General features: G+C 45.9%; 1 protein-coding gene across 21 annotated transcripts in view; it reads left to right on the top strand.

The window, feature by feature from the left end:
* Positions 1-12,815, top strand: part of ABCC12 (ATP binding cassette subfamily C member 12) — a 74,649-nt gene that overhangs the window by 22,417 nt on the left and 39,417 nt on the right. For 8 of the 21 annotated variants that reach the window (XR_011538405.1, XM_070613613.1, XM_008538269.2 and 5 more), the window contains 7 exons: positions 1,187-1,334; positions 1,623-1,856; positions 3,169-3,342; positions 3,801-3,948; positions 5,521-5,669; positions 8,063-8,170; positions 10,188-10,463. Coding sequence is in view for 20 of the 21 variants with exons in the window: in XM_070613613.1 (XP_070469714.1) it covers positions 1,187-1,334; positions 1,623-1,856; positions 3,169-3,342; positions 3,801-3,948; positions 5,521-5,669; positions 8,063-8,170; positions 10,188-10,463 (1,237 nt within the window). In the remaining variant the exon portion in view is untranslated. The remainder of the gene's footprint in view (positions 1-1,186; positions 1,335-1,622; positions 1,857-3,168; positions 3,343-3,800; positions 3,949-5,520; positions 5,670-8,062; positions 8,171-10,187; positions 10,464-12,815) is intronic. The other 13 variants (XM_070613605.1, XM_070613606.1, XM_070613607.1 and 10 more) reach the window with 5 other exon arrangements.

The raw sequence follows: 12,815 nt of genomic DNA, 5'->3' as shown, positions 1-12,815 counted from the left end.
TCTGCTCCTCTGTGCCCTGCAGGAATCTCAGGCAGTGGCACTTTGTACAACGCACAGTCTGGAGAAGTTGGCAGTGAGCCTGGAGAAAAAGGGACCAGACCATTAGGGAGGACTGGATTTTCCTTCTACCTCTCTGGCCAGGACTTACTTCTCTGTCTGTTTTTAACGTTTCCTTCCATCCACCCCAAACAAATGAGGTCCTCTTCTCTTCCATGCTATGTTTTGCTCCCAGTGATCTTATCCACTCCAAGGCTTAAACACCAAACACATGCTGATGCCCTGAATAACACACTGTCTTCAGTCCATGCCTCCCTTCTAGACTCAGAACTCGTACACCCAGCATCCAACTGGACAGCTGCACTTGGATAACTCACAAGCATCTTAGATCTAAAGCAAATCTATGCACACAGTGGGTCAAGCCAGAAAACTGGGATCCTTGATTCTCCTTCTCCTTTTCTCCCCATCTAATTCATCAGTAAGTCCTATTGTCCCTCCGTCTGCCTTTCCTTAAATCCAGCGTTAAGCCACTGCCACTACTCACCTGGATGCCAACACCACCTACTGTGGTCGCCCTGCTTTTGCCTTGGCTCCTCCCACAATCCACCATTCTCACAGCAGCCAGAATGTTTTTTTAGATATGTAAAATGATCTTGTCACATCGGCTTAAAAACTTGCCATGACCTCCTTTGCACTCGGAATGAAATCTAAACTCCTTCCTGAGAACTACGCGGCCCCGTGAGATTCGGCCCTGCGTGGCCTCCGGTGTCACGCCAGCCCTTCTTCACCCAGCACACCCCTGTTACGCGGGCCTTTTTCGGATCTTTGATATGGACAAACTCCTCTGCGCTCTGCAGGAGAGTTTTCTTGTGATTTGCCTGTTGTCTCTGTCTTTTTCTCAGAACTGGTACTATGCCAGAGGTGGGCAGCAGGAGCAGGAAATGAAGGCCTGGAAGCACGCAGATGCCAGGTGCCAGCTCATGCTTGCGTTGGGGCCTTCCCTCCTGCTCACCGTGCCCCATCCACCCTGCGAAGGAAGAAAGGAGAGCCAACACTGCTCATCTGAAGCCACTGCTGCCCGGGATGAGGGTTGTGCTGAGCATCCTTGCAAGAGTCTGTCCCTTAGAGTAGCTTCAAATAGCAAATGGAAATTTAAGTCCTTTTCTTCCTTCTTGTTCTCTCATCACAGATTTCGAATCCTTTGGGAGGAAGAGGTAGATAGGATGGGTCCTGAGAAAGCCTCTCTGGGCCGCGTGGTCTGGAAATTCCAGAGGACACGTGTTTTGATGGATATAGTGGCCAACATCCTGTGCATTATTATGGCAGCTGTAGGGCAGGTGAGTAGGGGTAGCCCTTCTTCTGCCTTGTCTCCTAGGTCCCCAGACTGGCAAACAATGTCGTTAGTTACTTTCTCTACGAGCTGGTAGGTTTAGTACATTGTCATTATCTTTGAGCTCCTTGGGGGAGAATTTTCATAAAGCTAATCTTTGTCAAGCACAGCAGCAGCCACTGAAGTTAATTTCAAAGTTTGCCTCATAAAGTCAGCTTGCTGACATTATCTAGGGCCTCCGATGCCACCTCAAGCCCCAGTGGTCCTCTCCTCTCTCCACTGCACTGTTTTACAGACAGTTCTCATTCACCAAATCCTGCAGCACACCGAGAGCATCTCCAGGAATGTCTGGGTTGGCACTGGGCTCTGCATAGCTCTTTTTGCCACCGAGTTTACCAAAGTCCTCTTTTGGGCCCTGGCCTGGGCTATAAATTACCGCACGGCGATCCGCTTGAAGGTGGCCATCTCCACTCTGGTTTTTGAAAACCTGGTGTCCTTCAAGACGCTGACACACATCTCTGTCGGTGAGGTAAGCTGGTTCAGAAGGAGTCTAATTTTAGAAAACTGAATCCTGAGTTTTCTGAATATGTGTGAGATGTGCTTCCTGGATGAAGCATCTGCCTTCCTTTTCTTTGTCAACGTCCCGCTTATTATGTCCGAGCTTCCTGCTAAGTCACGTGGTAAAAACTCAAAACACCACAGGAATTCAGAGATAGCTGGAGAATTTGGAAAGGCTTCCCTGTTCCAGTTGGAACAGGGCTTAGGAGAGACCTCATCCAATCCCTTTCATTGTCCACGAGAGCACTGAAGCATACAGAACAGACTATAGGCATTTAATAAAATTGATTGACCCATGGATCTGATCATTCTAATTGTGTACTATTTGGGATGCCAAAGCCATAATAAAGACCCTACCTGTTGGACTTCAGAGTTGACATTTTCTTAAGCCTTTAATCCTTAGCAACAAAATCCTCACTGTTTATACAAGAAAATTTCCCTAGTTGAGGGAACCCCAGGCAGTGTGAGGTAAGAGAAAGGCTCGCTTCTTTCTTACAATTGCTCTTTCAGTACATTCAAAGCATCCTGCATCAATTACGATTAGATACAGTTGCATACAACAGAAGACCCAAAATAACAGTGGATTAAATAAGATGAATTTACTTCACTCTATGTGAAAGGAGTCTGGAAGAGAGCAATCCAGGGCTTGTGTGGGGACTTCCAAATCTTTCTATCTTTCTCCACCACAGTCCTAGCACCTGACTCCCATATGGTTCAAGATGGATGCTGGAGATCCAGCCATGCCAACCATGATTCAGTTAGCTAGTAGGAGGAAGGAGAGAAGAAGAAAAGGACTATGTCTTCCAAGTTGAGTTGGCTCCCTTTAGGCATTCATCCCAAAGCCCCATTTGACACTTTGGCTTATATCTCATTGCCCTTAACATAGTCACATGCCCACACTCCTCCCACAAAAGAGGCTGGGAAATGTAGTCCTTTAGCTGGGCGTGTGGCTGCCCTGACTAAGCAGAGTTGTGCTAGTAAGGAAGAAGGAGAGAGAGATACAGGATAGGCAGTAGCAGCCTCTCCAGCATGCTCCTGGATGGTAACAATACCCTTTATGTCTTTCTTCATGGATTCTCAGTTCTAAAAGACTGGCCTTTCCAAAGTCATACCAGAATGAGACCCACAAAACTTATGCTGGTGGTCTCCTGACAAGCCCCCTTCTCTCTTTAAGGCAGTTTTCCTCTTCTTTCCTCAGAGCCCTCAGCCATTCTGAAAGCCTTCGGCTGAGGAAATGTTTGGGTGATCTTTCTAAAGCTTGAACCTGTGTGCTTTCTTTCCAGGTGCTCAATATACTATCAAATGATAGTTATTCATTGTTTGAAGCTGCCTTGTTTTGTCCCTTGCCAGCTACCATCCCTATCCTAATGGTTGGTTGTGCAGTGTATGCCTTTTTCATTCTGGGGCCCACAGCTCTCATTGGAATATCTGTGTACATCATATTCATTCCCATCCAGGTAATGACAGGTCTTTGTAATTGTAAGTTCTTTACACTTGCATTTCTCACACACACTCTCGCTGAATTGGCTAGAAGGCTTTGTTTCCAGGGCATGGACCTGAAGCCTGTGCCCCCACCTTGTGCTCACAGATGTGCTTTCTTTTGCTGGCACAGTATAGTTTTGTTAAAAAAAAAACTTCAATTTGAATGCCTTTGGGGAGGGGTCATGCTTCTTCAGTTTGTCAGTGTCTCCAGCATGTCCCTTGCATCCTGGCAATTCTTGGATTTGTATCACCTGCTCCAGTGGTGTCCCCAGACCATATCAGCTGCCACAACTCATGGGGAGAACTTGACTGAGAATTTCAGGCCAACTTCTCTTAGAACTTTTCCTGACATTTATACTCTGACCTCTGGATTTTTAGGCCAACTGTAACTCAGCAATTCTCTCTGAACACAGTGTTTGTACCTTGATTTCAGATGTTTCTGGCTAAACTCAATTCAGCCTTCCGAAGATCAGCAATTTCAGTGACAGACAAGCGAGTTCAGACAACGAATGAGTTTCTGACCTGCATCAAGCTGATTAAAATGTACGCCTGGGAGAAATCTTTTACCAACACCATTCGAGGTAGGATGAGCAGCAGCTTAAACAACCACTTATGCTGTAGAATGTGCTCTTCTAAGGGATTCTTAAGGTTCCTGGGGCCAGGCATTCCAGAAAGGGCCTGAGAAGACCCCCTGAGCTGCTCTGCAGCCTTTTTGAAGAATTACGGAGATTTTATAATAAACCCAGGCATCTGCTCTGGTGAACCCAAGGGCTTAGCAGGTGAGCGACATATGGTCACCTTTACTGGGGCATGAGGATGCTGGTACTGACCAGTTACCTTTTACAAAAATAATCCACTAAAACATTATGAGCAGGAGAAGAACTGTCTCAAGCAATTTCCTTGTCTTAGAAGATGTCTGCATGTACACAATCATACACTCACACTTACACGTATCTCCTCCCTGCCTGCCACAGCCTCACCGGGATTGGATGGCCCAAGGACTTGACATTCCTTGGGCAGATATGAGGATGCATATATAGCTGGATTTTTTAAAAGAGGATGTTAAAACTATTTCAATCAAATATAAATGCAAATCTAATTGAGGGAACATTTACATAATTGCTGACACAGACTCAGGTGGTTGGCCGGTTAATGATCTGAACCACTGTTAGAACTGACTCTCTGGACCCACAATTACACTTTTAGACCAGCATGTAATTGGGCCTGAAGTTGTGTATCCACGTTTTAGGGAGCGGCTTTAGAAAATCTTCTTCTGCGCTTGCCAAAGGAATTACCCCAGGTTGGGACACCAGTAGTCCTAAGGGACCCTCTTTGAACCCCAGAAATACTTCTTCACACACTGAACTCAGATCAATACAATTTATTTGACTTAATTAAATTTGACTCCATTTGACTTAATGCAATTTAACTCAAGTCAGTTTAATTCAATCAATATTTACCAAGTTCCTACTATGTGCTATGTGCAAGGCCATGAGACCTACACAAAATGATTAGGAAAAGGGTCTCTGCTTTTAAAATTAAGGGAGGATGCTAACTAAGCTCAAAAATAGCTGTAAGCTTCTTGGCTCTACCCCTAGAATATATCTGGAATCTGTCTGCTTCTCCTCATTCCACTGCCACCCTCATCCAAGCCAATTCTCTCCTTTCTGGACTGTGACAACTTCCAGATGCAACCCCTGCTTTCTTCCTTCCCCCCAAAATCCATTATGCACCCAGCATCCAGAGTGATCTTTTAAAAATGTCAATCAGATCCTGCCCTCCTTGCTAAAAAATCTTTAGTGGCTTCTTATCACATTTAGATTATTCAAATTTAGGACTTTTGAATGAAAGCCAAATTCCTTCATATGACCTGTTAGGTGAGCATGATCTGGCCCCTGCTGAGCTCTCTGACCTCATCACATCTTATCCTAACACTTGATAATGCCCCTTGAGCGACGCAAAACTTCTGCCTGTTTTTAGAACAGCATCCGTGCTCGTTCATGTCTCAGGATCTTTGCAGTTGCTGTTCCATCTACCTGGAATGCCTAGGATGTTCATGGTGGCTTTGTCTTGACGTTAGGTCTCCTCTGAATGTCACTGACTCAAATAGGGCTTCTTGACCACAGTGCTGAGGACTTTTTTCTATTTCGCAGATCTAAGGAAGAGGGAAAGAAAATTACTGGAGAAAGCTGGATTTGTCCAAAGTGGCAACTCAGCGCTAGCCCCCATTGCGTCCACCATAGCCACTGTTCTGACCTTCACCTGCCACGTCCTCCTGAGACGCAAGCTCACTGCCCCAGTGGTAAGAAGCACCCCGAGAGCCGGCCACTCTTGCACCCACACTTCGGCAAGTGCCCCTCCCGACTTTTGCCTGGCGCTGGCATCAGCACAGCCAATCACAGGGGCGAGGCCATGTCTCGACTTTTAAAAGGAGGCGCTTGGGCTGACAAGGAGCCTAGGATATCAGCAGTGATTCTCATTGGGTCTGTGGCAGGGCAGAAGTAGCAGTTAAATTTGGAACACAGTTTTACGTTTGGAAAACAAAATTGAAACCAAATGAGCACTCAGTTGTTTTACTCATACATATACTACAAGAGTGGGTGTTTGTAGACAGTCTCTGGGTGGGTGGAGTTGGAAGTATTGGGAGAGGCAGTGTGGTGTTAGGGTCAGAGCCCTCCCTTGTTTAAGTCCTGGTTGTATTACTTACCAGCTATGACTTACGGCAGCTCACGGAACCTCTCTTGCCTTGGTTTTGTTGTGTCGATGGGGTGACAGTAGTCCCTGCGGCTGGCTGTGAGGCCTGAAGGAGCTCTTTTATGTAAAGCACGCTGAACAGTGCCTAGTGTGCAATCAATGCTGTGGAAGTGTTTGCTGCTCATATTGGCCTGATGCCCACTCAGGCCAGGCAAATTTGGGTTGAAACCCTCGGAGGAAGAATTGGGATGAATATGAGGTGCTCAGATTCTTGACAAGGGGGCCTGTGCATTCAAAGGTAAAGAAACTCTGAGCTAGAGGGAAGCTGGCCCCTGGCTGAAATAAAGAACCAAATAACTAAGATATTAAACCCATTGTCTGAAGGGCAAGTGGTTGGAGGAAAGTTACCAAAGGCAAGAAAAAGAGAGAGAGAATGAAATAAGCAAGTCTAGGTATGCATAGGAAGAGTGCACCCAACCAGGGATCTTCTGGGCAAAGAGGGGTGGCTGAGAAGGCAGGATGCTCTTGCCCAGCATCCATTGTGGGGTTGTCTGTCCCATTACTGCTCTGTTTCTTCAGGAGGTGCCTTTGCCCTCTCAGGTTCGTCACACACAGGTTACTCCCAAGCACTCTAGGGGCTTGACCCCAGCCATGAACCAAAGCCAGAACGAATGGCAATGGTGTTCTGAAGGGGATGATACCTGATTATTGTGACTGTGTTCTATGGTCCAAAACAAACAAAAAATTTTTCCCCAGCAATACACCAAGCAAATTAATTTGAAACCAAATTGAGCACACACCATTGATATTTTCTAAATTGATGATTTAGAAGAAAGCTAAACCAAAAACAAATTCCCTGAATGCAAGTCTCATATTTCTTTAAATTCAGAATCCCTTGCAGTTGCTTCCTCTGCCAGGGCCATGTCAGTGGGAGGTCGGCCCTGAGACCCTCGGTCACATCAGGAACGCTGGGTGCTTTGTCAAACAAGGCCTGGGTTTTCTGAGCCAAGATGGTGCTTTGCGGCCTGGGGGAGCTGAGTTCTCTTTGGGGATGTATTTAGGATCAGATGTGATGAAGGGAGCATCCTTCATCATCCTCTTAATGAACTAACTAGGATCACTTGAAGCCTGTCCATGGGGCCTCTTCAACAGCAGGCCGGATCACTCTGGATTTGTCGATGGAAGTTGTGTTATTAATTTTTCAAATGGGTGGTTAGGGAGGTGCTGCTAATTAGATGTCAGACAGATGAGAAGATGAAATCTGAAAGATGAGGTCATGCACCCCTGGGGCACCAACAGAGCGTGGAAACTTGTCTTCATTGAGGCTATATGACGTTAACTACCCACCAGGCAGGGCTGAGTGAGGAAGACTCAGTGAAGACGGGAGGGGATTTTTTTGAAATGGCAGTTGAACGAAGGCTCTCAAATCTGCCCCTGGTGTGTGGGAAGGTAGGTCATGGAGGGCAGGCCTTGGGGGCAGGCGAGCCAGAGGTCACTCTCCAGTAGCCAGCATGGGCCAGGCAGGTCCAGGGAGCTTCCCCCTTCAACCCTGGGGCTGTGTGTGGTGTGGAGAAGGATGCTCTAGCTCTGAATGGTCAGACACCTCTGAAGCAACTGAGAGAAGGGGAGGATTAAGGAAAATCTGCATAGGATTTTGAGTGAATGGTCTAGGCCAAGTAAAGATGTAGCGTGGATGGAGATTTCCAAATGCATCCAGTTATCGACCTTCCTTGGGCCTTAAGCTCTCTGGATTGACAGGGACAGGAAGATGCATTTCCCACCATTTTGGTGAAAATCCGAAAACAAAATAGATTAATATGTTGCTATCCTTAATTTGCCAACCCATGATTTCTGAGCCATGAAATGCAAAAACTTGTTCCTCTGAGAATCCCAATGGTGCCACCATTTCTCATCTCAGCAAGTTTAATCCCCATGGATATAATGGTTCAGAGACAAAGCAACATCCCATCCTAAACCCTATACCTCTCTTTTGTTCCTCAGGCATTTAGTGTGATTGCCATGTTTAATGTAATGAAGTTTACAATTGCAATTTTGCCTTTCTCGGTCAAAGCAGTGGCCGAAGCCAAGGTCTCTCTAAGGAGAATGAAGGTATAACTAACACTGGGTGAGTAGGGAAGAGAGATCTCATTTTTGGGTGGAGAAATGCTCAGATATGGGGAAGCTGTGTCAACCCATCAGTGGGCTTGCGCACATTGAGAGAAGGCCTTCCATTCAGAGCTAGATTGATAAATGTTCATCAAGGATGATATAGGTAGAGTTTTATATGTGGTCTGCCCTTTCAGTAAAAATAAGATAGTCTGCATACATGAAGAGACAATGTTCCTGACCCTCTACTCTTTTTCCAAGCCACAAATCTTAAGTTGTTCCAGGAGTAGGGTTGGGTTTGTGCTGAACCATCCCCCCTTTACCTACCTAGTTTGTCCTATAATGGGTGTGGTGATGTGAGTGATGACGAGGGTGGTGGGGACACCACATTTACGCAATCAGTTAGTCATTTTATTCATTCATTAAAGATTTACTGTGTGCTCCCTATACTAAAGGCATTGTGGGAAATGCAAACATAAGGAAGAAAGAGTCTTTACTTTCAAGAGCCTCCCACTAGGACCAGTAATTGCTATACTCAGTAAAGTTGTAAGTGACATGCAAGAAGGGCAGATAAAGCGGTTTTGAAACTGAAGCAAGGAATGGTGACGGAGAAAGGCATTCCAGTCAAAAGAACGGCATGTTGAGACATCTGTGAACTGATTGAATGGTCTTCTTCACCCAAGCCAGAAATCTGGACGTTATCGTAATCTCCTAGGTGCCTGTATCCCTCTTCTCCCTTACCATCCACATCCAACCAATCAAGAGCTCTGTTGACTCACCTCCTGATCGCTGTATTCCCTCAATTTGAAGAGGCACTGTTTGTAAGATTGGATTGGAAGGTACACTGATGAGTTATCACTTTATCAAGACCATCACATTAATTGTATATGTTATGATGTCAGATATCTTAGACTAGAGGAACAATGCTATTTCTTGACTCCTCAACTTCCACTCTGTCCATATTGCCATCACCTTCATTCAAGGCCTCATCATCTCTCGTCTGAACTATCACAGTGGCTTATGAACCAATCATCCTTTTCCAACGTTTTCCTCCTCAAATCCATATTTCACTCAGCCCCAAGAGAGCTGTTGAAATATTGGTTTGACCACTGATACTCATCTGCTCAAAACCTTTGAATCCTTGTCCCCTCCAAGGCTGAGCCTGAGCCCTCCATCAGCAGGTCCCCAGTTATGTCTCCACCTCATTTCCTATCCCTGTCCTACCTTGAACGCTGGGCCTCAGTAACCCTGAATTGCTTGCTTCATGCTCCTCACCCAAGCAAACCATGCTGTTGCATGTTTCCTTGCCTTTACTCATGCTGTCCCCTCTACTAGAAAGCTCTCAACCTCTCTCCTCTCCCTTACCCTTACCTGCCCGGCACCAGTACAGACTCAGCTCAGGCATCAATTACATGGACCTCCAGGTTTGGGAGCCAAGTGTCCCTTTTCTGGTCGTTACAGTGTTTTGTCCCTATCACATTTTGCTGAGATGATCTGTTCATGTTCCCATCTCCCCCAAGACTCTAATCTCTTCAAAGACACGAACCATGCCTTATTTATATTTGCATTTCTGCTGTTTACCCCAGAATCTGGCACAGAATAGGCACTTAGCAAATGTTTGATTGAACTGAGCTGGGGATCTAGGAAGAGGACACAGTAGAGACTGAGCATGTGACCTTAGTTTCACAAACATTAGCGCTAAGCAATGAAGCCTACCACCCAAAGACTGGCAAAAGCTGACTATCTTAAGCATGAGGGTAAAGCGTAGCTGGGATCAGCACTCTCCAGTGTGGGTAACCCACATAGGCCTTGGGATTAAAGAAGCATCCGTCCCAGACAGTATGATCTAGGAGAGTATTTCTGCTGCAGCTTCCCTGGGGAGAATATCTTCAGAATATCTTTCTTGGATATCCTAGGTAGAATTGCCAAGATTATGATTTTGGGTCATTAGAACATATATTGGGATGATTCTTGCAAATGGATGATGTCTGCCAAGTTAATTTTGTTTCTTTGATCTTAGAAAATTCTCATAGATAAAAGCCCCCCATCTTACGTCACCCAACCAGAAGACCCAGATACTGTCTTGCTTTTAGCAAATGCCACCTTGACATGGGAGCAAGAAACCAGCAGGAAAAGTGACCTAAAGAAAGTACAGAGCCAGAAAAAGCATTTTCTCAAGAAACAGAGGCCAGAGGCATACAGTTTGAGTCCACCAACCCAGGGAGTCACTGGCCCAGAGGAGCAAAGTGGCAGCCCGAAATTGGTTCTGCACAATATAAGCTTTGCGGTGAGAAAGGTATGTGTGTGTTCTAAAGGTGTGGCCTCCATCCTATCTCCTTGTATTCATGGCTGTGGCCTTCTCAAGGTCTAATATATCTCAGTTTGAGCCGGAGGTGGTGGTGGGATGTCTCTAACCAGGCTGCTTTTCTCCCCAAATTTTAAAATTCTGTACATGAATAATAGAGAAATCTCCTCAAGCCTGAGAGAAGATGGTGGTTATATTAGTGCTGATCTTCAAATTCCAGAGGAATTGGGAGTCAGTTGCAATGTTGAATGGACAATCCATTTCAGGTGGCTATGCTCAAACTGACTAACTTTTGTAAATCTTTTCAGATTTGTTCTTAATTTCACATTGGAGTACCATTATAGGAAATAATAACCAACAATTATGAGCACTTACTATTTATCAGATACATGATTAACTCATCTAACCCCAATAACCCTCTGAGGTAGGTGCTATAGCTACCCCCAGTTTATGATGAGAAACCTGAGGTGCAAGAAGGTGAAATGACTCGCCCGAGTTCACACAGCTAGCGGGTGGCAGAAGAGAGCTTCAGACCCAAGGTGCATGGCCCCAAAGTCTGCATTCTTAACCACCATGTGATACTGCTCTTGTAAAGAGCAAGACGAGATCAACAAGCAACCCAGTTAAGGAAGCAGCCAGAGTCTGTTGGCTGCTCTCCTCCCCTCAGGATTGGGGGATGGAGTCTGTAGACAGAGCTCTGCATTTAGAGGATGTTTGGTCTTCTCCTGCATGCGGGTCCCTTGCCCTGGGAACTTAGCAGCAGCACTCCCAGCTGGCAGTGTTAATTTTGCTGCAGCGGGCTCAGTATTAATCTTGTGCCCAGTATTTTAATCTCCCATCTGTTGACTCACCCTTTCCCCAAGTGAGTACCAGAGAAGGAGAGGTTCTTATTTATTATGTAATGCTAAGCTCACGAGCTGGCTTAGAGTGGTACCTCTCGTAGCTAACAAGACTGCAATGCTCAGATTGCTCCAACCATGCCTTCAGAGCTGCTTCAGAGAGGCCTCGGTGAACTGCTCACATGTTATAAAGAAGCTGCCTTTTGGCCCACCAATTGCTTTCCCCCTTTTCAGTACACTGGTGACTTCTGGACTTGTGCATCAAGGACATGGTTGATGTTTTGTGAAATAAGTTGAAAATATAACAGGGGCAGCACAGTGTCATGTGGATTAAGGGGATGTCTTTGGACCCTGGTGGACCTGGGTTCTAGTCCCAACCACTTACCAGCTGAGTGACCTTGAGTATATTGCCTAACCTCTTGAAGCCTCTGTTTCTTTACTTGCTCCATGGATATTTTAATAATAGTACCCACTTCACAAGGTAGGTGTGAGAACGGAAAGAGACACCATACACAAATGCTAAGCCCATAGCGAGTCTCTACTGATGTCACCTATTGGTTTTGCCTTTTTCCTCTGAAAGTCATGTCCAGTGTAAGTGCTGCCCTCAAATGTCCTAAATTCAGGGCATCCATATTTTTCCAAATTTAATCCTGTGATTCCATTAGACTGTAGCCTCCCTGAGGTCAGGGCCTGTATCTGTCTTATTTACAGTTGTGGCCTTACACTGAACACAGTGTCTGGCACAGAGTAGTTCCCAATAATGTTTTCTGAATGAACAAAAGAACAATCAGAAACTCAGGGGGTGGAGGCCTTGTGGATTTTCTGCTGAAGACAAGGATGAATCTAGAAGCCTCAGACCCAGCCTCAAGTAGTAGATTGGACTCAAAGGAGAGCCAAGTGCCTAGGGAGGCTGGATCCATACCTTTGGTCTCTTTGTCCCAATGTCCATAATGCCCCAGTTCCTTAAAGTCCTTTTAGTGGAATTAAAATGGATCAGCTTCACTTACCTGCAGCTTCAACCACAATGTGGGCTGCATAAGGCAGGGACCATGTCTGCCTTGATCACTGCTTTATCCACTGTGCCTAGCATCATGCCTCGTGTTCAGTAAAGTCTTGTCAAGGGCATTAATGATGACAGGCAGCAACCCTCAAGTGCTGGGAGTGGCAGGCTGATGATGGGCCCTTCTGGTTCAGCTCAGGTGGGAAAAGAGCCATATTTGACCCCATACTGGGCGTCTTTGCTCTAAGGGATTGCAAGGAGCAGGTGTTTATGAGAATGTTCTTACATGTTTCAACTGTAGCAATGCAATGTCTGCGTGAACCCAAGAGTGGGCATGGGCCCACCTCAGAGTCTCCATATAGACTCTTGCTCTGCCTACAGTGGCTCCCCCAGATATCCACATGGTCCACTCCCTCACCTCCTTCTGGTCTTACTCCAATGTCACTGCCATCTTCTGACTTCCACATCTGCGTCTGTGCCTGAGGGCCCTCCCTACCACTCACA

This window comes from Equus przewalskii, chromosome 3, assembly GCF_037783145.1.
Source record: "Equus przewalskii isolate Varuska chromosome 3, EquPr2, whole genome shotgun sequence".
Lineage (NCBI taxonomy): Eukaryota > Metazoa > Chordata > Mammalia > Perissodactyla > Equidae > Equus > Equus przewalskii.
This window is presented reverse-complemented; position numbering and strand designations above follow the sequence as displayed.